Below are 27,429 nucleotides of genomic sequence, written 5' to 3'. Positions count from 1 at the left end.
AAACAACATCAAATAAAGAAAACTTATGCAGAATACCTTCAAGGAAACGGTGTCAAATACATGTACATCAGAATGCATGGTTTTAGGGTCACTACCACCTATGACCCACAATTCATGATCATTGACAAGGGTGCAAGTATGATATGCCCGAGGAGGAAATGGTGCTTTGGCTTGCAAAAGCTTCCACTGCTCTCCTTCTGTATCAAACACCCACATATCATTAAAGAACTCATTGCCATTGCGACCGCCCAAGATATAAATATCTTTTCCAACAAGAGTAGCTGTATGACCAGCTCGGCCCCTCAAATTACGATGCCCTGTTGCAATGGACAGAAAAAAAAAGCCATGAGTTGGGGCCCCTGCAAATAAACAACTCTAGGGATGCACATGGGTCAATAACCTCAATTGAGTAAATAGAGACATGTATGTTCTAGCTCGTAGTTAGTGACTTTATTCAATCAATAAGCATAATGGTAAAGGGTAGACCCTAGGATCTCCGGCTTTTCTTTCCTCCTCAGAAAGAGATCCTTCTATTAGTTACCAAGCAAAACAGCCGTACTAGCTAAGTACAACCTCAGCTCCGTGGAGGGGAGCGATAATCAAGAAAACTGAGAAAGGGGGGAATGGTGCTCTTCTCCCCTGGCTGGCCACTCTAGGAGGAGAAGGCTACCTCATACAATAGTTGGGGGGGGAAGGGGGAATAAAAAAGGAGGTAAGTGGCCTCACCACCCCTGTCATGTTAGGACACCGGTAGGACTAGGTGGGAGTCGGGTGGTTTACGGGAGTCCGAACTAGTGTGGACGGCCACGTCTATTTTAGCTTGCTAGGGTTCCTATATCCGGCAGTTGGGTGGAGAGTTGCCCTATTCTCTTCTAGCAGGTTCATGGAGGTCTCATAGAGGCCTAGCATGTCAGCACCATGGACAGCCAAGGTATCTCATGTCTGGTGAGCACACCCAACCACTGGGGAGGGGGGGGGGGGGGTAGCCACTCCGAGGGGATGGAAGAGTCGATGTCAAGGCTAAGTCTGTCCTTAGCTCATATCCCACAGAGGCTCCTCAACTAGGCCTACCAATATCAAAATCATGTCTCAAAATAAATGGGTGAGAATTCCATGGAAGATATGCTAGACACAAGCACAAGAGCCAATTGTGTCTCAATCACCAATATCAATGAGATAATCATATGCCAATGAAAATCACCAACCAGGTGCTAAGACACTTAAATAAGTGCCATGCACAAGAAACTAGTGCCTCGCACAGAAACATATGCTATGCACACAAATTGGCGCCATTCAAGAGCACAAACCATGGTGACAGAAAAGCTGGTTCTCCATAGTTCTGGCAATCCTTTCTCCCAATCCCAACAGTTCCCATGTTCTCCCATACAATCCCAACTCTGATCAACAAGCATGGTGTGGAAACAATGAAACACTCACTCCACAATCCCAACACGAATCCACGTGTATGGTGGAGTGTTCATTGAATTACCCTCTCACAATCCCAACATGAATCCACATGCATGGTGAGATGAACAATGAACCTCTTGGCCTTTATATGGGGAGATAGTGATTCTAATATGGCATAAAGATAAATAAATCCATGTCCCAAATAAATGGGCGAGACAAAACAGTCCCATATGTCCAGATATCATAATCATGTCCCAAGTAAATGGGCAAGACAAAATAAGTCTCCTGCCACCAACAAGGCATCAGTCCACATGACCCTTGGCATAGACATAAGTTCTGTGCCAACCAGGCGTCATGTCCACTTTACCACTTGCACTCCGTGTTGGTACTCTAACCACACACCTTGGATGAGAGGTGGACTCAAGTAACAAGATAAAACAATCACTCGCAGGCATATATAACCTGGTGTTCCATAAGCATTTCTGCTACACATAGTTTATAGGCATTTCGGCCACCAACTCAAACTACCCTCTCAAGTGCCCATGTTCCCTTCCATCTGCTCTCTATTGTTCCACCCACGCATGGTAGAAACAATCTTCAAGAGAGTATGTAGGACAAGAGAACACTACACAAGTTATGTGAACCATGAGTTCCATCTGCTCTCTATTGTTCCACCCACACATGGTAGAAACAATCTTCAAGAGAGTATGTAGGACAAGAGAACACTACACAAGGTATGTGAACCATGAGTTCCGTAAGTCCAATGCATCCCAAATAAAGGGAGCCAAAAAGAATAATCCATCCCAATAAAAGGGAGTCATAAACATAATCCATAAACCTGAGAATGGATCCAAATCCCTAGAAAAGAAGTCCAGGAATCCATAGACCTGTATACCATAACTCTTACCACATACTCCGTGCTAACCACACACCTTGGAGTAGAGGTGGACTTTATCCATAAAAGCATCATATCCATGAGATATCCAAAGATTTCTTCTCGATAAACTCAGACAGATTCGTCCATGGAAATTGCTTGTGAAGCCCAATATCTATATAAATCTCGTCCAAGAAAGAAATCTCCATAGATATAATCCATCCCAATAAAGAGAGCCACAAGCAATGTTTCCCTGAAACCATCTCAAGGCAAACAACACCACCTTTCTCCTTGCATGGCTATACAAGGATTAGTGAACATCAAAAACACTTCATAGTAAATAGCCAAAGCACCAACTTTGCAAACTCAAAGTATACTTAGCTTTTCTTTGCCAGGTTGGTCATCAAGCCAAAAGAAATATCTCCTCACCATATCCTTAAGATATCCCGAGATATATCTCCATATAGCTTGCTTGTAAGCTTGATAATATAATCCACAATATCCATATGGAAAGAGTGCTAAACGTGTGCACATAAAGCCAACTCCACACTTCCAAGATAAAATTTTGTGAATTCATAAATCCTTAGATCAACAAGCTGCCTGCTGCTCATGCTCTTGCTTCATAAGCTATGAAGTGGCTGGCCATGCTTAACAGCAATGATGGTAAGTCTGGTCCCCACTTGAGATCTTTCCATAAACTTTATCTCTAAAAATATCCCAACTGGTTTGCCAACTCTTGGTATCTGCTCACTTCCAGATGTAATGACGCGAACAGAATTTCCATCGGAGTCGGGCCAAAAATAGCAACTCTCCTAAATTTTAGGAATGTGGTCCTTTGTATTTTAGGATAATCCCCCATTCCCAAAGCTTGTACTTTCCAAATATTTAGACATCCTGGAGTCCACCAGACTCTTTTCATACTGGGAAATGTCCAGGCTGGTGACAGCCCCATATGAAAGGGTCAATCATCTTGTGTCACATGGACACGAACCAGTTTTGTGCCACCTATGTGTGACCAATATTATGCCATATGGACGGGAGCCTGTTTGCTGCCACCTGTCACCATTTGGCCACCCAATTGGTCCACCCGTGCTTTCTTATCATGTATGTACATTGGATTGGTGTCCAAGGCAGTTGTTTATGCCGAGGATTGATGCCACTCATGTGATACTGTAGACTTGGCTTTCCGTTGGGACTTGTGTCTCCGTGTACGTGCCCGGAAATGCTTGGTGGATTGGTGTTCCATTGGGTCTGGTACCTCGTGTACTTGCCTGAGCACGTCTATTTTGGTATAGTCTCCAGAACGGGGATTGTCCATACCAATGCTGCATTGCATAGCATCTTTATGTGCTTGCTTGCAATTAAAATTGCATGATGTTTTCATGCTTGCGTGACCAATGTGTAGTTCCGGGTAAGGGGACGCCCGCCCGCAAACCGTGCGTGTGAAACTGTATGCTGACATGGTTATGTGGCATGTGACAGGTGGTTAGTATTGGTCATAAACTTGGCCTTACGAGTTAGCACTGATTTATAAGTAAGTGTGTACACACTTCATTAAGTTTTGGGCGACCAAAACTCACTTATAAATTATGACCAATCCGGTGTTCACACACACTGATGTCCCGAGGTGGACATAACCCAATGTCCACCGCCCAAACCTTATCCCCTTTGTACAAAGGGAGTAACCAGCCATGTGTCCACTCTAGCTTGCTCCACAAAGCACCTGCCTGCCACCTACACTGGACAACTCACCACCTCACTCCTCTTCCTCTCTCTAGAGTTTGGCGCTTCCTTCATGAGGACTGTTGGGCTGCATTTTCTGCACATTCTCCTTCCCAACTCCATTTCCAAGCTTGCTAAGGTGATTTTCAAGCTTCCTACAGTGTTTCCGGATGCTAATCACTCTCCTACACACTCCCAATGACTGAAATTCAGCAAAACAGCTCTCTTTATTGCTGTAATTTCTGGTCTTTTTGCTGAAAATCCTAATTTCAGCTCTCCTTTCTCAAGTTGAACCATAGGGGAAGCTTTCCCAAGGTTCCCTTCATCCTTTTGAAGACTTTCGTCGCGAAGAAAGGCGACAAATCAAAGATCTCAACACTCCAAGGACTTCCATCGCGAAGACTTCTGCTGTCATCGACTCTACTTGCTATTGGTAAGCTTTTATGCTTAAATATGGGAGCAAGTAGCAGGAGGGAGGAACAGGATTACAAGATCACATACCCTGTGTAGTGTTCTCTTATCCTACGTGCTCTCTTGCAGATTGTTGCTACCATGTGTTGGTGGAACAATAGAGAGCAGATGGTAGGGAACATGGACACTTAAGAGGGTAGTGTGGAACAATAGAGGGCAGATGGTAGAGCACATGGACACTTGAGAGGGTAGTGTGCGTTGCAAGTCTACATCGACAACCACTTGTTTGCAATACTGTATTCATATGCATTGGTATGGAAATCTGGTCAGAAATGCCCATGACACTATGTACTTGATTCTCCCAAGATCAATATACTTTATTTCAGGGAGGGGTCGGCCGTTCCGGCTCATTGTGTGTCTCTTGTCAATTCAGCAAGTGTCCATCAAATCTTAGTGTATTTAAGTGTATTGATTAGCATTGTATTCAACCAAGTTACATTGGTATCAAAGCATACGGTTCTCTTTCACTTCTATCGTAAGAGACGATCACCTTGAACACTAGCTATCTCTACACTTAGAACATTATGGACAGCCATACAATGAATGTTGGAGATGCTAACACAAGAGGCAGGGACAATGAAATGCATGCTTCCAATGCTTTACAAGATGAGCAAACTCATGTGGTGCACAATAGGGAACATGAATATGTGGGACAGCCGTCCAGTGGCAAAGAGAAGATGTAGGAAGAAGAGTTCATAGTCTTGAGGACTGAACTTACTCGTATGCAGGCTCTTCTCCATGCACAACAAGAAGAATTGAATCTCTACCGCCGTGAGGATCCATTGGTACATGACCGTTTGAAGGCCAAGAAAGCTGAATCTTATATGGATCATGCAATGGCAATGATTGCTCAAGAGTTGCACATGCAACCGAGGGATGCAGCACGTGCATACTTGGCTCGTACCGAGGATGCCTATGCAAAAAAGACAACCATCCCATATGTCTTGGAATCCCCACAAGTGCCCGAACAAGAACTTATGTCTAAGAGGATGAATCTCCATGCTATGGGAGAGGAACAATCAATGACTTCACGCCATGCAGGAATACCTTATGTAGCCCGTGAAGGATACAATGTTTATGACAGTGGTCAAAATGTATGTCAAATGCCATTGCTAGCTGAAAATGTGCATGCACAACACATGCAACATGGGCTGCAATTTTCTGTTGGTGCAGATATTCCGCATATCTCTCACGCCACTCATGCCTTCGAGTGTGCTCGTGAGGGAGAAGTTATGGCTGAAAATGTATCAATGCATGTTGAGGGGCCAGCCATGCCTCATGCTTACAGGGCACATGTATCTATGCCTTATGCATCACCTTTTGGTCCTAAAATGATGCCAGTCACAGGGGCTATCCCAATGGACAAACACGGGGGAAAACATGTCGAGATGCACACACATGCATCAAAGTCTCGTGACTTTAAAGCCCGAGACAAATCTGTGGAGTTTGACACATATCATGGAGAATATGATGCATCAAAGGCACTTGCTTTTATTGCCCAGTTTAATATTGCTTTCAGTGATGAGGATTTGACTCAGAAATCCATGATCCGGCATGTAAGCATGTTCATGAAAGGCACTGCTGCCCATTGGTGGCTCACGGAGAAGCTCTCACCGAATCCTGTTAGATCATGGGAAGAGTTCAAGGAGAGGTTCTATGCTCAATTCTTGCCTCCCAATGCATTGAATGAGATAACAATGAAGTGGGATTAGGTAAAGTAAAATGAGGGGGAATTGGTAAATGCATACGTACAAAAGTTTTGGAAAGTGCTTTTGGAGGTATCTCCATTTATGCATGTCACCGAGGCGGAAAGGAAGAGAAGGTTTCAATCGAGATTGCAACCCGTGTACAAAGCGGGACTACAAATGTATCCTGGTCATACCTTACACCAATTAATCGTAGCCGCCGCCGAGCAATTGGAACTCAAATTGAGTCAATCCAATAAGGCTAAACCCTCATTTCAAGGCAAAGAGAGGGCTGTCCAAAACCTGCAAAATGATGAACAGCCACCTAAAAAGGACCAAAATCAAGATAAAAGTAGTCCAAAGGCTCAAAATAACACTACCAAGAAGCGTCCCTTCAAACTGAGAGACTATGGTCTCACTCCGGAACAGAAAAAGCCATATATGAGTGAGGGGAAACACTTTACTTGTGGTAGCACCGAGCATATTGCAAAGGCATGCCCAAACAAGAATAAGCGTGATAATGCAAATGCATCAAAGCCTAATGTGCATATGGTTCCGGATGTGCAGGGCAACACTTCACATGATAGCAAAGATAGGATTGTATGTAAAGCTTGGGGACAGCTCAAAGATCAGCCCGCTTTGTTCATGTTTGATGATTGTGCATCTGAAAATTTCATATCCACTCAGATGGTAGCTGCTTTGGGTATTTGTCAAATCCCCATGGATCCCCTCGTGATCGATCTTGGTTCGAAACTCGAATCCTGCAAACAAACGAACAAACAAACAAACAAGGGGGTGCAAGCCTGACTCACCACCCAACCATGACAGCCGTGGGCAAGCCCACAGTCTTGGCTGTCCCCACCGAGCCACAAGCTGAGCTAACTAGGATGACGTACCGACCAATCTCCTCCTCGCGACGTCCCATACCGCCACGAAGCTGCCCTCGCGGACCTCGAGATCGCTGCCGGCCTCGGCTGCGTAAAGCAGGTGCACGTCTGCACTAGATCCAGGCTCCAAGACCATAGAGCTCTCACAAACTCGCGAGACTCTCTATATCCCAATAACTAACCTTGGCCACCCTTTTATAGGCTCTTGGCCGGTCATCGGGCATCCACACTTGGCCGCCCGCCGTCCATACTTGGGTGCCCGCCCGTTAGTCTAACTCAGCTCGTCAATCAGCCTGCCTAGTTCCAAGCTTCCCCAAGCCTCGAAACTAGTCTTGCATGCGTATAGCACACGGTAGATACACACTGTGCACATGACATACTCCCCTTCCTCTAAGAGCTCACTCCTGAGCTCACTAAAAAGCCAGGGTAATCTCTCTGAAGAGTAGTCAATGTCTCCCATGTAGCGTCCTCCTCAACATGATCCTTCCACTTGATCTTGTATTCCGTGATAAGCGTATTACGCAATCTTCGTTCACGAAATCCAAGAATCTTTTCAGGTTCGTGCGGAACAAATGTCATGTCCTCAACATCTATAATTTCTTGAGGAGTAACTAACTGATCTGCTCCACCCAGTACTTCCTTAAGTCTACTGACATGAAATACAGGATGAACTTTCACATGAGAAGGCAAATCCAATTCATATGCAACTGAACCAATCCGTAGTGTAATACGAAATGGTCCACAGTATCTAGGGGATAATTTCGGAGATCTACCTGTCCGTAAAGTCTCAGAATCTTTCGGAACTCGCAAATACACTATCGTTCCTTCAGAGAACTCTCTAGGTGAACGATGTCTATTAGAATAAAACCTGTCTCGGTCTTGAGCACTTCTAATAGATTCCTTCGCAACTTGTAACATTTCCTGCATATCTTGCAAAAAATTACGTGCTGCATCATGCTGAAGTCCTGAGAATCCAACTGTAACAGGTGATCTAGGTTGAAAACCATACATAAGCATGAAAGGACTAAATCCTGTACTCGTACGCTTAGTACTGTTATATGCAAATTCTAACATAGGAAGATAATCCTCCCATGAACTCTGTCTTTTGGATACATATGCTCGAAGCATATCCTCCAAAATCTGATTCACTCTTTCAGTCTGGCCATCACATTGAGGATGATCAGAGGAACTCAAATTCAAAGTTGTTTCCACTTCTCAAAAACAAGTTTCCAAAAATCACTCGTAAACTTAGAGTCCCTATCACTGACTATGTCCTACGGTAACCCGTACAGTCTAAACAATTGCTCAATAAACTGCCGTGCTAATTACGTAGCTGTAATAGTCCTCCGGGTCGGTAAAAATCTAGCCATTTTTGTCAAGCGATCTACCACAATCCAAATAGAATCGTGGCCGTGATGTGTTCTTGGCAATCCGGTAATAAAATCCATGGAAATACTTTCCCATTTATTACCTGGGATTTGCAAAGGATGCAACAACCCAGCCTGTCTAAAGCGTTCAGTTTTATTTGCTTGACAAATTTGACACTTGAGAACATAATCTTCTACATACCCTTTCATCTTCGGCCAATAAAAAGTGTGTTTCACTAACGATAGTATCCTGTGTACCCCAGGGTGTCCAGCACAAGGGGCGTCGTGACACTCCTTAAGAATCTTGGACCTAATGTCCGGGATGTGTGGTAAACAAATTTTGCTAGTACGGAATAGCAAACCATTCCGAATCATCCACTGGCCTCCTGCAGCCTGAATGGTAGACTGCTCAATCATCAAGTCTTGGTCAATCAATGAGCTCCCGTCCTAGATCTTCTGCCAAAATGGACCAAAATAACTATCAATCCTGCAAAGCCCTCTCAATTCTAAAAAATGTCAATAGAAATCTCGGTGAACGACAAAGTATTCACCTCTCTAATCCGACTAAGTGCATCTACAATACTATTCATGGACCCTTTCCGATAAAACGGATCTCAAAATCAAAATCTTGCATTAACTCTGCCCAACGAGCTTTCCTGCCTCTCAAATCATCCGCATCACACACATACTTAATTGACTGATTTGATCAGTCAATACCACAAACTTGGAGCCATATAAATAATGTCTCCAAACCTTGAGAGCATGAATCACAGCATAAAGCTCCTTCTCAAGGGTTGGCCAACGAGATTGAGTGTCGTCTAGCTTTTTACTTTCAAAAGCAACCGGTCTACCATCTTGAAATAAAGCAGCCCCAATAGCATAGTCACTGGCATCAGTTTCAAGAACATAAGGCCGACTAGGATCAGGCAATGCTAAGATAGGTGCTTCCTTGACTTTATCTTTCAAAAGTCTGAAGGCCATATCCAAATGGTTATTCCAAGTGATAGACTGATTTGACTTACGTCCACGACCTTTCAATAAGTCCGTCATCGGTAGTGTGAGCTGAGAGTACTCCCGTACAGATTTCCGGAAAAAAACAACAAAACCGAGAAAAGAATGAAGTTGTTTCACTGTTCGTGGTATAGGCCAGTCCAGAACCTTCTGAACTCGGTCATAGTCAATGCTCAATCCATCTCTAGTGATCTTGTGTCCCAAGTAAATGATGTCGGTCATAAAGAACTCACATTTACTCAACTTAGCATATAGTCGATTCTGTCTTAAAATAGCTAAGACAATCGTGAGGTGTCTCACATGATCATCAAGAGTACGACTATAAATCAGAATATCATCCAGGAACACCACCACAAATTTCGCCAAATGTTCATGAAAAAAATCGTTCATCATTTGCTGGAAAGTGGCTGGAGCATTGGTTAATCCAAAAGGTAATACGAGAAACTCGTAATGGCCATACCTAGTCCGAAAGGCGGTTCTTTCAACATGCCTTTCATGAATACGTATCTGGTGATAGCCAGTACGTAAATCTATCTTCGTGAAATATTTCGCTCTTGCTAACCGGTCAATCAGGTCATCTGATCTAGGAAGAGGATAACGGTTCTTAATGGTCAGCTTGTTCAATCTCTTGTAATCTATACACATTCTCCAAGTATTGTCCTTCTTTCTCCTAAGCAACACAGGTGCATCCCAACTATCTTGAAACGAATCAAGTATCTTTTGTAATTCTTTGCTTTCAAACACACTTAATTCATTTACATCCAAAGAAGGGATGAGAAAAGAAGAAAGTGGAATCAATACACAATGGAAAGCAGTATACAAAGAAGAATCCATTATATTTCCAAAATCAATTGTATTTACAAGAGGTCCCTGAGAAGGATGAATACAATAACCTAAAATACTATACTTGGTGTCCCTATGCTGAAAAGAAAAAATATGACTAGACCAATCTATCTGGACTTCAAGAGTCTTAAACCACTCAATCCCTAATAACAAGTCTACATTTTCCAGATGCATAACATAGCATTCCAGAGTGTCTTTGTAGTCCTGAATCTGGATTGGAAGCATCTCCACCTTGCGATCCCAAACTTGCCTTCCCGCAGGTAGACGTACCTCATAGGTATGGTCGCTGAGTGTCGTATCAAGACTCAATTTCTGCACAAGTTTGTAGTTAACAAAGTTATGCGAACTGCCAGGGTCTAAAAGAAGGTGAATTTTATGGCCATTCACTTCTCCATAAACTCGGAGAAGATCATGCAAGCCAAATACTTTAGAATTGGACAGACAATCAGAACAAGTACTAGGGCGAGAAAGTACAGTAATTGACTTACCTGTCAAAGACAACTGGTTAGCTGCCTTTGGCTTGGGTCCTGCGTTTGACTTGGTACCCTTTTGCTTTGGGCATTCGTTACGCATGTGTCCTTTTTCTTCGCAGATAAAACAACGTCCTTCCTTCTTGAGCTTCAAAGCCCTAAGGAGTCGTTTCTTCTTCGCTGGTGTCGAACTTGAATTCTTCGAAGGTTGGTCTGAAGACTTTCCTTCTGTTGTGTTAGCCATAGGTGCGGAGAACTTTCTTTTATGCTTGTTCCCCTGCTCGGTAACGGGTTTCGACTTGGAAGAGACCATCGTATCATCATAGATACGAGCTGAATGAATGGCCTCGTCCAATGTTTTACGTTTGTTATTTTTAACCTGTAATCGGTACGAGTCTGGTAAACCAGCTACGAAAAACCCCAAAAGAGTAGTGGAATCCATCTTTGTAGCTTTCATCTGCTGCAAGTCACGAAACTTATGGAGGTAGACCTCATAAGTCAGGTGCTGCGAGGTCATGGTCAAAGCTGAAAACCGGGCAACAACATCGTAATCATCCTCTTTCTTGAGGAATTCTTTCTTGAAAACGTCTTCAAATTGTGCCCAAGTCGTTGGCTTAGGGTTGAGTAAGATTAGTGAAAGGATTAATCTTGGATTAATTCTTAATCACTTTTCTACATAACTCATTAAGGCTAATGAGCATTCAATGAAAAGATACTCATGAGTTGTCAATTTGTCTATTTTGGAAGTCATTTATGAAGGGGTGTAAGGGGTGTGATTAAAAAGTTGACTTTTTTTATTCCACTTACCTTTTTTGAAAAAATGCCCGTATCCCTTTCATTTTAAATTCAAAAAATATTTCCCCCAAAAGGAAAATAAAAAACGTGCTACGAAACAGGGAAAAAAATTCTTTGAAAATTTTTTCGTCTTGAGACAGTGATGGAAAATAGGTTTTAGGACCTCCTCTTCCATCTGGGAAGTTCCTAGCAAATGCTTTTTTCGAAAAAATATCTCTAAGAGGTCGTTCACGTGCATATAGCACCTAAGCTAATTAGGACAAACGGACACCCTTTTGATCCAACGAAGAGTACGCCAAGCCTTTTGAGACTGTAAACAGGCTGTGGGAAAGTATAATTTTTTTTAAAAAAAACTGTGATTGCTCATTAAGGAGCATTTAGGCACTCCGACATGGCCACAATGGAGGGATTGCCAAGGATCACACAAGGACTAAACCCAATGGCTGACATCTTCGAGCGATTGAGATCTATGCCGCAAATTCACCTCCCAATGCCATTGGCCATGCCTATAACAAGCGTGTCATCAGGTTTTACACCCCCTATGACTTCGATCCCACCAGGCTTTGGTCCCTTGCCTATAGGACTTGCGGGAATGTTCTTCTTCGCTGGTGTCGAACTTGAATTCTTCGAAGGTTGGTCCGAAGACTTTCCTTCTGTCGTGTTAGCCATAGGTGCGGAGAACTTTCTTTTATGCTTGTTCCCCTGCTCGGTAACGGGTTTCGACTTGGAAGAGACCATCGTATCATCATAGATGCGAGCTGAATGAATGGCCTCGTCCAATGTTTTACATTTGTTATTTTTAACCTGTAATCGGTACGAGTCTGGTAAACCAGCTACGAAAAACCCCAAAAGAGTAGTGGGATCCATCTTTGTAGCTTTCCTCTGCAAGTCACGAAACTTATGGAGGTAGACCTCATAAGTCAGGTGCTGCGAGGTCATGGTTAAAGCTGAAAACCGGGAAACAACATCGTAATCATCCTCTTTCTTGAGGAATTCTTTCTTGAAAACGTCTTCAAATTGTGCCCAAGTCGTTGGCTTAGGGTTGAGTAAGATTAGTGAAAGGATTAATCTTGGTCAACGAAGAGTACGCCAAGCCTTTTGAGACTGTAACAGGCTGTGGGAGAGTATAATTTTTTTTTAAAAAAACTGTGATTGCTCATTAAGGAGCATTTAGGCACTCCGACATGGCCACGATGGAGGGATTGCCAAGGATCACACAAGGACTAAACCCAATGGCTGACATCTTCGAGCCATTGAGATCTATGCCACAAATTCACCTCCCAATGCCATTGGCCATGCCTATAACAAGCGTGTCATCAGGTTTTACACCCCCTATGACTTCGATCCCACCAGGCTTTAGTCCCTTGCCTATAGGACTTGCGGGAATGTTCTTCTTCGCTGGTGTCGAACTTGAATTCTTCGAAGGTTGATCCGAAGACTTTCCTTCTGTCGTGTTAGCCATAGGTGCGGAGAACTTTCTTTTATGCTTGTTCCCCTGCTCGGTAACGGGTTTCGACTTGGAAGAGACCATCGTATCATCATAGATACGAGCTGAATGAATGGCCTCGTCCAATGTTTTACATTTGTTATTTTTAACCTGTAATCGGTACGAGTCTGGTAAACCAGCTACGAAAAACCCCAAAAGAGTAGTGGAATCCATCTTTGTAGCTTTCATCTGTAAGTCACGAAACTTATGGAGGTAGACCTCATAAGTCAGGTGCTGCGAGGTCATGGTCAAAGCTGAAAACCGAGCAACAACATCGTAATCATCCTCTTTCTTGAGGAATTCTTTCTTGAAAACGTCTTCAAATTGTGCCCAAGTCGTTGGCTTAGGGTTGAGTAAGATTAGTGAAAGAATTAATCTTGGATTAATTCTTAATCACTTTTCTACATAACTCATTAAGGCTAATGAGCATTCAATGAAAAGATGCTCATGAGTTGTCAATTTGTCCATTTTGGAAGTCATTTATGAAGGGTGTAAGGGGTGTGATTAAAAAGTTGACTTTTTTTATTCCACTTACCTTTTTTGAAAAAATGTCCGTATCCCTTTCATTTTAAATTCAAAAAATATTCCCCCAAAAAGGAAAATAAAAAACGTGCTACGAAACAGGGAAAAAAATTCTTTGAAAATTTTTTCGTCTTGAGACAGTGATGGAAAATAGATTTTAGGACCTCCTCTTCCATCTGGGAAGTTCCTAGCAAACGCTTTTTCCGAAAAAATATCTCTAAGAGGTCGTTCGCGTGCATATAGCACCTAAGCTAATTAGGACAAACGGATACCCTTTTGATCCAACGAAGAGTACGCCAAGCCTTTTGAGACTGTAACAAGCTGTGGGAAAGTATAATTTTTTTTTTAAAAAACTGTGATTGCTCATTAAGGAGCATTTAGGCACTCCGACATGGCCACGATGGAGGGATTGCCAAGGATCACACAAGGACTAAACCCAATGGCTGACATCTTCGAGCCATTGAGATCTATGCCGCAAATTCACCTCCCAATGCCATTGGCCATGCCTATAACAAGTGTGTCATCAGGTTTTACACCCCCTATGACTTCGATCCCACCAGGCTTTGGTCCCTTGCCTATAGGACTTGCGGGAATGTTCTTCTTCGCTATGTCGAACTTGAATTCTTCGAAGGTTGGTCCGAAGACTTTCCTTCTGTCGTGTTAGCCATAGGTGCGGAGAACTTTCTTTTATGCTTGTTCCCCTGCTCGGTAACGGGTTTCGACTTGGAAGAGACCATCGTATCATCATAGATACGAGCTGAATGAATGGCCTCGTCCAATGTTTTACATTTGTTATTTTTAACCTGTAATCGGTACGAGTCTAGTAAACCAGCTACGAAAAACCCCAAAAGAGTAGTGGGATCCATCTTTGTAGCTTTCATCTGCAAGTCACGAAGACCTCATAAGTCAGGTGCTGCAAGGTCATGGTCAAAGCTGAAAACCGGGCAACAACATCGTAATCATCCTCTTTCTTGAGGAATTCTTTCTTGAAAACGTCTTCAAATTGTGCCCAAGTCGTTGGCTTAGGGTTGAGTAAGATTAGTGAAAGGATTAATCTTGGATTAATTCTTAATCACTTTTCTACATAACTCATTAAGGCTAATGAGCATTCAATGAAAAGATGCTCATGAGTTGTCAATTTGTCCATTTTGGAAGTCATTTATGAAGGGTATAAGGGATGTGATTAAAAAGTTGACTTTTTTTATTCCACTTACCTTTTTTGGAAAAATGCCCGTATCCCTTTCATTTTAAATTCAAAAAATATTCCCCCCAAAAGGAAAATAAAAAACGTGCTACGAAACAGGGAAAAAAATTCTTTGAAAATTTTTTCGTCTTGAGACAGTGATGGAAAATAGGTTTTAGGACCTCCTCTTCCATCTGGGAAGTTCCTAGCAAACGCTTTTTCCGAAAAAATATCTCTAAGAGGTCGTTCACGTGCATATAGCACCTAAGCTAATTAGGACAAACGGACACCCTTTTGATCCAACGAAGAGTACGCCAAGCCTTTTGAGACTGTAACAGGCTGTGGGAAAGTATAATTTTTATTAAAAAAAACTGTGATTGCTCATTAAGGAGCATTTAGGCACTCCTACATGGCCACGATGGAGGGATTGCCAAGGATCACACAAGGACTAAACCCAATGGCTGACATCTTCGAGCCATTGAGATCTATGCCGCAAATTTACCTCCCAATGCCATTGGCCATGCCTATAACAAGCGTGTCATCAGGTTTTACACCCCCTATGACTTCGATCCCACTAGGCTTTGGTCCCTTGCCTAACATTCCCGCAAGTTCTAGTACATCACTAAGTGAGGATGAAACAAGTTCTTACTCTTCGCTCACTGCACTACATAGACCAATCAAGAAACTAGAACCCACCCAACCACCCCAAATGAATAATAATGATCACAGGACATGCAAAACGCAAAAAGCAAGCTCAAGAGAGCATGCTTAGCTTGGTTGAATGTCTTACAGGGTCACCGGTTGTGATTGAACCTCATAATGCCAAACCTAAAACAGCAACCAAAATACAAAGCCTAGAGGAGTACCGCTTTCCCTTTCAAGAGGAAGACATACTCTCTATAGAAGAGTCATTTGAAACAGACTGTACGAACTATAGGCTTGAGAAAGCACGCGAGGAATTCGATTAATTCCCTTACAAGATTAAAGCAGTCTCTCAAAACCTCATTCGGAGGAATGCTCTTCTCTCATGATAAAGCCAGCATCACATCAACACTTGCACCTTTAATGGCTCAACCTGAGTTATACAAGGACATAACAAACTACATAAAACAGGAATGTTAGGATTCGCAAGTTTCCAAACAGCCCTTATTAAGAATTGTCAGAGGACCAAGTGTGCCATTGTACACATTGGGTACTCTTGAAAAAGCTGAGACCCAAACAGAGGATGAAAGTGAATGGAAATATGAAACAAACACAAGATTTGAAACTGAAAAATAACCGAAACACCCATGGTTCCTTTGAAGGATTCTATCATGGTATGGTTGGATTTCCCTACAGGCAATGATGTTCAGCGCAAACGCGCTTTGATTAGCCCTCGAGCAAGTCATAACATCATGATAATAGACACTTGGGTGTCATTGGGACAACCTAAACTCATCCCTACAAGCAATAGTCTTGCAAGAGGAGCCAATGGACAAAACATTGAAGTTCCATGTTCCTTTAGATACACTACTCGAACAATTGATGGCGATATAGAATTTACATTCCATGTTACATTAGATTCCCTTGAGTATGATGTCATCCTTGGCGGACCTTGGATAAGTGATCATTGTATTCACTAGATGAATCCATGCAAACAGTCACCTTGAACACTCTTGCAGGCAATGTATAATTGCTATTACGAGAGGAAGAAACCTTGCAAGAGCTGGAACTTCCAACATATCTTACTGAAAAATTGGATTGGAAATTTTAAATAAAATCACCACAGCTCAAGCACAGCTTTATCCAACACATGAACATAATCTCATGACCCTCAAGCTATGGGAATTGTTAGGTTAACCAACACTTACGACACATCCTGAAAGGATTACCTTCACACAAGACTTGAACATGCCATCCTGAAAGGATTACCTTCACACAAGACTTGAACATGCCATGTATGGGATACTTTGAACATACAATGTATATTGAAACTAACCCCATCAATTGCAAGTTTTTTGTGGTTGAGTATGTGTTGAAAGCAGATTTAATCTTGGGGCATAAATGGACTGTTGCTGCCCAAGCACCACTGTGCTTTGCTAGCAATAGAGTCATCGTGATGGTCAACGACAAAGAGTTGACAATACCATACTGCCAGGAAGAGGATCCAACTTTAATGGATATCTATGATGCTAAACGCAAAAGGATACAAGCCTCTTCCACAAAAGCCCCTCTACACAATGACCTACCATCTGCGTCAACAACCAACTCCGATAAAGCCTCTACTCCTTCAACCCCATCCTCACCTACGAAGTTCAATGCCAAAACCTCGCAATCAACATCTATTCCTGAAGAAGTTCCCACAGCCAGACCATCTATCTCTAACAGAGAACTCAAAGGAAAGACCCCATCTCCTATACATCTTCATCGACAAACCTCACTAAAGGAGACCACCACATGCTCAAAGGCTTCGTCATCGATAGCCACTCCACAAGAGACTCCAACCTCACCGTCAACAATGCCCATGACCCTCAAAGTTGCAACCTCAGCGCCAACCAAAGTTAAGGAAGGCCTCAAACCTTCCACATCACCCCAAAAGAAAACTCCACCACGACAACCACAATCAAGATATCTTAATAGTATCAAAATGTGGATAGAGACGCAGCTACTATGAAGGTGCCACAATCAAATTTGGGTGCCTCAACAGTCAAAAACTCTTCCTCAACGAAGCACTCGAAAGCCAAGAAAGAAGAAGAGTACTCCACAACACCGTCCACAAAAGCCTATATGCGAGTTCCTCAAAGAACTCAACCAATGCAACAAGTGTGGATACCAAAAACATTGCTGCAAGCATAAGGGTACTACCAAAGAAATACCAAAGCTTGGGTTCCCAAGCGCATCACAAAGTCCCCTAAGTTTGCACAAAGACGAAAGCCTCAGCACCAAGCACATCGGCTACCAAATTACAGTGTTTATCAAAGATGGGTGCCTGTGCATGTACTTCAACAACAAGGATACTATGATGGTAATTCCATCATATGGTTGCCAAAATCGAACAATGTGAAGAAAACCTCACCACCGACTTCAACCCCAACAACTTCACCTATAGTTCGACAAGAATGAATCCCAAGCAACAACGAGCAAATCCCTCCACCACTCTCGTGCATTCAGTACCAACACAAGAGCTTGTCTGTTCAAGCAAACAATCAGCGGTCTTCCCTACTGCCTCAACATCATTTTAGCAACAAATTCAAGATCAAATACAGAGACTCAGGAGCACATCAAGAACAAAATAACAATGCTCGTCACCCCTCTCTTGGTAGTAAGAAATGAGCGCACAAGAAGCTGTTGCTTGCAAGTCATGACCTAGAAGACCCCCCAAAAAAAAAAAAAAGCCTCCAAGTCAAAACCTACAAATTCACGGAGTTCCATCTCACAGCTTAAGAACTTGCACTTTCACATTTAAGCCTCATCATGGATTAAACCATATCACACAATAGCCACTATATATTTGTTAAGCTTATCGCTTACTATTCGTTTGGCTCAATTAATGTAGCAGCTGCTCCATGAGTACATATCCATACTCATGCACTGGAGAACATTTGCACCAAAGCCTCACCATCGACAACTTCCAGGTACATCTCTGGATGGGGGGGCCATGGTGGGCGAAAGCCTAGTCAATGGTACAACCCATCGCCGAATTTTCCTTCAAATTACAAACCTCTCCAAACGACGCCACAATCTTCACAACTAAATGATTTTCAATCCCTAGTGAAGATATCTATATTAGCCTCGCAAGTCGACGTAATTCTTTCAATCCTCACCAAGTGGCTACTATCAAAATACGTAGCGGAGATGATAACCAAATCTGAGACCACGAGCAAGTAGAGTGCAGAAAATAGACAGCACAAGAGAAGGAGAGAGATAGGCGTGTATCTCTTCTCTATACACAAGATCTCGAAATGAAAACAAGATACAATGGTGTGGGGACCATGGGGCCATTTTATATGGCCCCATACATGCAGTCGGCCTGTTGAAAAGACAGCCGGCTGGGCCTACATGTCCACGACCAGCTCCATCCACCAGTCGGCCAGCTGTACACAGTCGGCCAGCATGCATGAGAGGTTGGGGACCAGAAGGGGCAGTCGGCCAGCATCCAGAACCTCCTGACCAGCAGTCGGCTAGTATCTGGATCAGCCAAGGTGCAAAAAACTCAAGGAATCAATCTTCTGATTCCAAGCCCTGGGAGCCTACTTAAGACCATACAAGGCCTTACGTAACCTGTAAACCATCCCTTCTGATCCTGGAACAACAAAGCTTGGAGGCTGCTCAACATACACCTTCTCCTGCAGGCCACCATTAAGGAACGCAGATTTTACATCCATTTGATACACAGGCCACCTCTGAGAAGACGCAAGGGCGAGAACGGTCCGAATCGTGGTCATCCTTGCTGTCGATGCAAAGGTATCCTCGTAGTCGATGCCTGGCCGCTAAGCATAACCTTTAGCCACGAGTCTGGCTTTGTGTTTGAGCATAACCTTTAGCCACGAGTCTGGCTTTGTGTTTGTCCACCGACCCATCTGACGCATATTTGGTCTTAAAGACCCATTTGACACCAATGACCGACCGTTTCAACGGCCTCGGTACTAACTCCCATGTGTTGTTCTTCTCAATGGCATCAAGTTCCACCTACATGGCTTTCCTCCAAGTATCCTGTGAAAGGGCTTCCTTAACGGAAGTGGGCTCCTTGTCCTGCATAATACGAGACATCAAAGCATAGTTTACCTGAAGAAGCTCCGCTGTATTACTTTTGTCGCGGACTCTGTGCGATCTTCGAGGGCTGTCCTCTATGGTCCACTCGGAGGGTAGCTCCGTGACACCTGACTACCGAAGGGTGTCCATCAACCACCTGGGTACTCGAACAAAGCGTGGAGCCTCTTGCCGTTGCGGGGGCTCAACCTCCTGTACTGACTGTGGTTGATCAACTAGAACAATGGTCTGGGAATCATCATCAGACTCCTCTGGATCTCCAAGAAGTAGTGGCTCCTCGACAGTGGATACTGGAACATGCTCATCAAAGACCACATCTCGGCTGACAACAATCTCATTCCTCTCTGGATCATACAATCTGTATCCCTTGGAAAGAGAATTATACCCCACAAATATAAGCTTGCGGGATTTGGAGTCAAGCTTCCCCCTCTGCTTCTTCGGAATATGTACATCCGCATCACTCCCAAAAACACGAAAGTGGGAGACATCAGGTTTCCTGCCAAAGTATGTCTCAAACGGAGTCATATTAGGTACTAAAGTCGTTGCAGACCAGTTGAGAGTATGGACAGCCGTTGCCACAGCCTCTCCCCAAAGTGGATGGGGAAGATCACGATGCTCCAGCATGCTCCTCGCCATCTCCACCACAGTCCTGTTTTTGTGTTCTACAACTCCATTCTCTAAAGGCGATCCTGTATTGGCCAATTCCCTCTTGATGCCATGGTCTACACAAAATCTGAGAAAAACATTCGAAGAGAATTCACCCCCTTTGTCAGCCCTGAGAGTCTTTACTTGCAATCCAGACTCTTTTTCCACCATCACATGCCAATCCTTGAACCGTGCAAAAGCTTGGTCCTTCTATGAAAGAAAGTAGACCCACGTGAATCTGGTACAGTCATCAACAAGCAGCATGAAATAGAGAGATCCTCCCAATGATGGTGTCTTCCCAATGATGGTGTCTGCTGAGGTCCACACAAGTCAGTGTCAATCAAATCCAATGGTTGAAGTCCGCCTAGAAGCCTACTTCGGAAAGGATTCCCTGTGTTGCTTACCACGTATGCAAGAACTGCAACGTCCTTGCCTACTGCCAATATCTGGCAAGCCAACCACCATCTGGTCCCGAAAAGCTTGCCGCAGTGCATCCACATTTAAGTGGCCATAACGAAAGTGCCACAGATCTCCAACCTGAGAACCTGTCAATGAGGAGAGTGCATAGAGCTTGTAGATACCATTCTCCACACCGCCTTCCCAAACAACCTGGCCAGTCTCACGGTCCCGTAGAGCAACTGAATGCTCCTCAAATTCCACCCGAAAGCCAGTCTTGCATACTTCATGCACTGACAAAAGATGAAAACCAAGACCAGGGACGTAAAGAACACGAGAGGCATGCTTGCCCCCCTTGCCGTCGGGAATAATATCCATCCGGCCCCCACTGTGTATCAGAATGGTGGAGTTGTCGCCAATGAAAATGCAACCTGACTACCATTTCAGATCCAAAAAGAAGTCTCGGGACGGAGTCATGTGCCTGGAAGCCCCAGTGTCAAGAATCCATTCCCAGGTATCCTTTGCGGTGAAGCCAACTGCCTCCTCGCTCGAAGACGATGAAGCATCTTAGTCCATCATCTCTAGGTGCACAAATGCAGGAGTCTTTGCAACTGAGTCTGAAGAATCAGCACTCTTCCCGGTCCGCTTAGGACACTTCCTCCAATAGTGGCCTTTGTCGCCACAATCATTGCAGGACCTCTCGGCCTTCAGTTTCTCTCGATCTCTGTCAGGCTTCTTCTCAGAAGCCTTCTCTGGTGAAGCCTTCCTGACTACCGTTTCAGATCCAAAAAGAAGTCTCGGGACGGAGTCATGTGCCTGGAAGCCCCACTATCAAGAATCCATTCCCAGGTATCCTTTGCGGTGAAGCCAACTGCCTCCTCGCTCGAAGACGATGAAGCATCTGAGTCCATCATCTCTAGGTACACAAATGCAGGAGTCTTTGCAACTGAGGCTGAAGAATCAACACTCTTCCCGATCCGCTTAGGACACTTCCTCCAATAGTGGCCTTTCTCACCACAATAATTGCAGGACCTCTCGTTTCTTCTCAGAAGACTTCTCCGGTGAAGCCTTCCCTTTGCCCTTGTTGTTATTCCGGCCTTTCGGCCGTTGGCCAGTTAAGGCCTCCGAACCTCCGCTGTGAGAAGGGTTCGTGAATCATTCCTCCTGGTCCAAGACCATGGGCACAAGCTCCTCCCAGGTAATGGTGCTGAGCCTGCCACTAGTAATCAAAGAGGAGTAGAAAGCAGAATACTGAGCAGGCAAGTGGGACAGCAAAGTAATGGCCATATCTTCTAATGATATCTCCTTCCCAGCCTGGAGGACTTCCTACTGAAGGACCTGCAGCTTATTAATGTGCTCCCGCATCGTCGACGACTTTGCAGGGTTCATAACCCGCATCTATACTTCCAAGAAAATCCTCTTCATGGGCGATACACTGTTATAAAGAGAAGCCAAGTGCTGCCATATGCCTCTGGCCAGCGTCATATGCTTTACGTGATTGATTACTTGCGGTGTGCAGTTGAGGAAGATAAATGAACGGACCCTGGCGTTGACACGATCCCACATCTGTGCCTGTGCCTCGCGGTCCTTCCTCGTTGACTGTAACTCCCCTTCCTCCCCTTCCGGCCGTGGAACCCCAATAACGATGAAATCAGCAAGGTCATATAACTCTAGCACAGACTCTATCATAACCTTCCAGATGTCGTAATTGTTCCCGTCCAACTGACGGTCCACTGGGAACGTGGGGAGTGTTGGGATCTTCACATGCTTCTCAACCATCTCGAACAAATCTGCCATCACGGGAATGTACCTGAAAAAGGGTGGGTGGGTGGGAAAAAAAACTTTAAACCTGCAAGTGGCTGTCCAACAACTCAGACCGCCTTCCTCTTACTTCTTCTCTTCCCAAACAGTAACAATCCACCAATCAGCAACACAACAATACTTCTCTTGCTCAGAAAACTCCTAAGATCTTTCAAGAGCCTAGGGCTCTGATACCATGTCAAAATACGCAACAAAGATGATAACCAAATCTGAGACCGCAAGAGCAAGTAGAGTGCAAAAAATAGACAGCACAAGAGAAGGAGAGAGATAGGCGTGTAACTCTTCTCTATACACAAGATCCTGAAATGAAAACAAGATACAATGGTGTGGGGGCCATGGGGCCATTTTATATAGCCCCATACATGCAGTCGACCTGTTGGAAAAGACAGCCGACTGGGCCTACATGCCCACGACCAGCTCCATCCAGCTGTACATAGTCGGCCAGCATGCATGAGAGGTCGGGGACCAGAAGGGGCAATCGGCCAGCATCCAGAACCTCCTGGCCAGCAAATTGGCAAGTATCTTGATCAACCAGGGTGTAAAAAACTGCCTCCCACACCTGGTAAAAATAGGAAAAAATGGGAAAAAAATTCGAGGAGTGAGGAAAAATGAGAAAACACCTACAAAGGGCGGACACACCCACAACAGAGGCCCTGGTGTCTGATAAAGACAGGAGATGACTTCTAACAGCTACTTCAACACAGAGCAGTTCAATAAGAGTCTATATGACTCAATTCTTGTACTTCATGAAAATCTGCTTCTAAGAGCACTTAAATATGCATAAAAATATAAAAAGTACATGGACAGAAGAAGACAAGATCAGGTCCTACTCAACAAAATTTGACAAGAATCTTGCCACACAAAGGAACATCATCACAAGCCACTTACTTCAAATGATGAATGTCGCTTCAATGAATCAAATGATAAACTGAGAGTCATCATCTCATTCTGATGATTAAGTCTACGTTTCTCCGGATCCTTCTCTTTCTTCTCTCCCATTATTAACATCTCTTAGTGTCCCCACTAGCAAAAATCACATGTAACCTTACCGATGATTGCCAACAACAAATTGAGCCAAAAAGAAAAGAAAAAAAGAAAAAAAACAGAGACTCGCACAAATATAAACATGCAATTCGCAAAAGCCCTCCACCCCAATACACCACTAACCTACATTCATCAACTATCTTTTCTTATTCCTTTTGGAGGAACAAAGACCATTGAACGTCATTCAACATCAAAGCCATCGACAAGCTTGTTCATTCTCCCCACACAAAGGTCTTCAACGCGATCACGCGGACGCGATCGTCATCAGGAAGGGGGGAATGTTAATCCAATTCTAGGATTAACAAGAGCTACCGCCATTATCTTACATCAAGGAGTCATGGTAGATACACCAAAAAGTCATACATTCAAGATATAAGCAATAGTGTCCAAAGCTACATTGGACGGGCACCCGTAATGGTGTGACGGAGTATTTATGGCGATTCCCGCTTCAAGAGCGTGTGGTAGAAAGTTAGGATGAAGTCCTAAGTGATGTACTTCATGGATATATTATGAGAGTAGTCACTGTGATAGCATTAGGCCTCTTATGAGCCTAAAGTGCCCGGCCGGTCATAGTTTAAGTGAGTGTGAATACTTACGGCCATATATATAAGTGAATTTCTCTCATAATACAGAAGACTCTCCCAATGTGCAATTGAGTCTTGCTCTTGCTAATCTTTCTCCCTAATGCATACTAGTGAGTGTGTATAAGTGTCCCTACGGACGAGGACCCGCAGTGCAACGCGGCGGTGTGACAACGCTCACGGGAGACGCGGTGGAATTGCTTCTCAAGGAGTTGTAGAGCTTGGAGACCTCAAGGGTTACGAGCTCGGCCATTGGAAAGATCCTCACAACAGTTGCGGTTCACCAGGTAATCTCTTTTTGGATATATTTCAAGGAGGGCTAGGGTGAGCCATAACAATGACCTCTAGCAAATATGCAAGAATGAGATGAAATATAGGGAGAAGGGTGTGCTCCCTTATATATCCCTCCTCATATGAGCTGGTCGGTCAGCTGTAGCAAGCCGACAGCAATCGTGTAGCATAAATATGCTATAAAAAGCCTGAAAAAGACTCATAAATGGTAGAAAATTTGTAGACAATGTCTACAATGCAGGGCCTCATAGAAATGGCCAGTACAAGTATACAAAGGTACTTGTAGACCCTTTGGAGATGATCTCACTTCTTTAGGTAGCCGAGTTGGGTCACCATCCTGATGCTCTGATACCAATGTTACATGCACTGAGGTTGATCGTGGTAACACACAACAAGGCCTTCTTTATACCTTTATGTGGTAAGAATCTTTAGCATCCAAATTCAGAGAGAAGAGAATGAGAAAGTGAAGTAGACGACAGCTTATTGGGTCCCAAATACCCACTGAAAGCCACAATAATGCAAGTCCAAATAGCTGTAGGACTGCACATATGTTGGTTAAATGCTGAAGAGGATCTTCACTATTTGCCTAGAGATGATTGGATGTTGAACTACTGTTGTACTTTGCTGAAATACTGAATGATTGAATGAGGAATGAAGGCCTACTTTTATATACCTCTAAGCTGTTAGTCGGCCAGCAGCCAGCGGATGTCGGCCAGTTTGCCGGGACATCATAATGCCTAAAAATTCAGCATTAAATGCTGAAAAATAGCATTTATTATTGACCCCATTGTGAGTCCTCAGTCCAAGGACAATCAGGCATGAGCTACATAGGTCAGTCTCTGAGCCATAGAGGTTAGTCCTCTTAATCCACTTGGAGAATTCATTAGATAAGTGCATGTAGAAGTCAGCCTTCGCATTAGGTCATGCATTAGCAGGCATTCAAACGCATTAGGACCAGCCCACAAGAGGCAATATGCAGGCCGTAGGAGACCAAAGGCAGCCAGTCAGTACCCCACCTGCAGTCGGCGAGCACTAGGTGCCATAGGACACTAATCAGCCAGCATGGCAAAGGCCTGTGGAGCAGCCAAAACCAATTGCAGCATTTAATGCTATTAAAACAGCAGCCGCATGGCGTACACACAAATATTCTCGTAAAACGTACTACTTTTGTACAAAATGTTGCACTGATGAGCATGCTAGTGTATCACTGTGTACTCCAGTGCAGGGTGGACGTAACATAGATTATAGGAACCCTAATGCAACTGATCCATTCATTATCCTTTTCACATACTGTTATGAGACTGATAGGAAACACTAAAAGGTAAGACTAGGAAAGATTATTTATATGTAAAAGGTTTGCATATAAATAAGATTCAGGGGATTTCAAATAGAAAATACCTAAGCAATGGTTAATAGGCATTAAAGTTAAAGTAAAAAGGGAAGTAAATGGTGCACAATGGAAGCCCAAGGAACACAGTTGAGAGCGCCCCCTTCTAGGGGTAGTTGAAGAGGCATTGGTGATTGAAAAGACAATGTTTAGTCAATGAAAGGTCAAGGGGCTGAAGTTGGAGGATCATGCACCACTTAGGCCTATATAACCATAATAAGTTTAGGGTCTATTTGGGATATGGTTGGATGGAGAATCAAAGTATTAGTGTTACAAGTTCTCAAGCTTATAATGCAAGGAGCATTACATTGGTATTAGAGCTAAGTTCTTTCTCTTCCATGTTTCCATTGAACTACTCATTGTTAACTCTAATCTCTATTCCTTAATCTCTTTTCTATTCATTTTCATAAGCTAATTCATATATTTCTCAAATCTTCTCCATACAAAATACCTCTTGCCTAATAAATTGGACATACCTTTTGTCTAATTAATAAAACCATAATTGAAGAGAATCCTAGAATTAGAGACCAGGGTGTAGTATTCAAAGATTTAAAAGCACCCACTTTTAGTGGAGAAGAGAAGGAGAGAATTAAAGATGCAATCCATATTTTTTTACAAAAAATGGCAATATTTGCATCTTTTAAGAAATATGCCTAATCATGACTGTCCCATTGAAGCTAGCCTATCCTTATAAGACAAAGCTTATAAGTGATCAATTTATGATCGGTCTTAAAAGCAACCGGCTTTACAAGCATCTCTACTACATGTCTAGGCAAGTGCTACCCCGTGAGGCAATAGACCTACTGGACAACGTGCAAGAGAGACTACTCAAGGCTGACACAAGGTTGACACACATCATGTGCAACCGTATATATCCAAAATATGAAGCAAAATCGGTCGACTCTGGGTCACAAGCATTGATGATTATGGTAGTAAACAAATGACAGTAGGAACTTCATCACTTTTGAGACGACCAATACTCTTAAGTACAGACAATGATAGCTACTCAAAAATAAGCTTTTTATTACTAGTGTAATCAGTACTCTGAGCATTTTTTCCTTGACCTGCACTACTCAAAAATAAGCTTTTTATTACTAGTGTAATCAGTACTCTGAGCATTTTTTCCTTGACCTGCACGTGTCTAAGCCAAACCCCCCAAGCCCCCCGCACAGACAACACACCAAAAAAATATCTACATATAAGAATCAAGAGACAGCACCTGGCAGCCGTTGCCACTTGAGCTTGTTTTTGGGCATGGTGGACTCGTCAGGCATCCCTTCTTCGAAGGTTTCGCGTTCCTTTCATGGCTTCTCGTACAAGCGCCTGCGTTTTTACAAATGTTATTTGTAGTTTTAAAAAAAATGCAGAAGGGCCTTTGCACGTGTATAGGTTCTACTCCCAACTCTAATGTTGTATTTATAAAATTCTCTTTGTAAAAATTCTAAATTCATTAGATTACCTTTATGACCTTTAGAGTTTGGTTGTTTGAATCAATTTTAGAGTTTCAAAGGTTTGTCATCCTCTCCAATTAGAGTTTGGTTGTTTGAATCAATTTTAGAGTTTCAAAGGTTTGTCATCCTCTCCAAGATATTCGAACCAGGACCACCATTCCTACGGATATGTCGTCATGCGGGTATGCATTGCCTGCTCTTTCCACCAAAACAAGGCTACGAATTTGCCACTCATTCAGAAATCGGACTATAGATTGCCCATCCTTAGGCTATAATCCATGGGATGTTAGTTGAGTCGACGTTTTGTTGGCATAGGATATGTAGCATTAAGGTTAATGTGA

The 27,429-nt window shown here is 43.4% G+C and overlaps 1 protein-coding gene across 4 annotated transcripts in view; it reads right to left on the bottom strand.

Annotated features, from left to right (window-relative positions):
• Positions 1-27,038, bottom strand: part of LOC147635970 (uncharacterized) — a 69,487-nt gene extending 42,449 nt beyond the window's left edge. For 2 of the 4 annotated variants that reach the window (XR_015266478.1, XM_086801392.1), the window contains exons 1-2: positions 26,857-27,028; positions 37-317 (exon numbers count right to left, since the gene is read on the bottom strand). Coding sequence is in view for 2 of the 4 variants with exons in the window: in XM_086801392.1 (XP_086657518.1) it covers positions 37-317; positions 26,857-26,911 (336 nt within the window). In the remaining 2 variants the exon portion in view is untranslated. Of the gene's footprint in view, positions 1-36; positions 318-26,856 lie in introns of all 4 variants that reach the window. The other 2 variants (XR_015266479.1, XM_086801390.1) reach the window with 2 other exon arrangements.
• Positions 27,039-27,429: the final 391 nt, after the last annotated feature.

The sequence above is a fragment of the Cibotium barometz genome, chromosome 8 (genome assembly GCF_041138505.1).
Source record: "Cibotium barometz isolate CiBa-2024 chromosome 8, ASM4113850v1, whole genome shotgun sequence".
Classification (NCBI taxonomy): Eukaryota; Viridiplantae; Streptophyta; class Polypodiopsida; order Cyatheales; family Cibotiaceae; genus Cibotium; species Cibotium barometz.
Note: the sequence above shows the minus strand (reverse complement) of the source record. Positions and strands in the feature narration are given on the sequence as shown.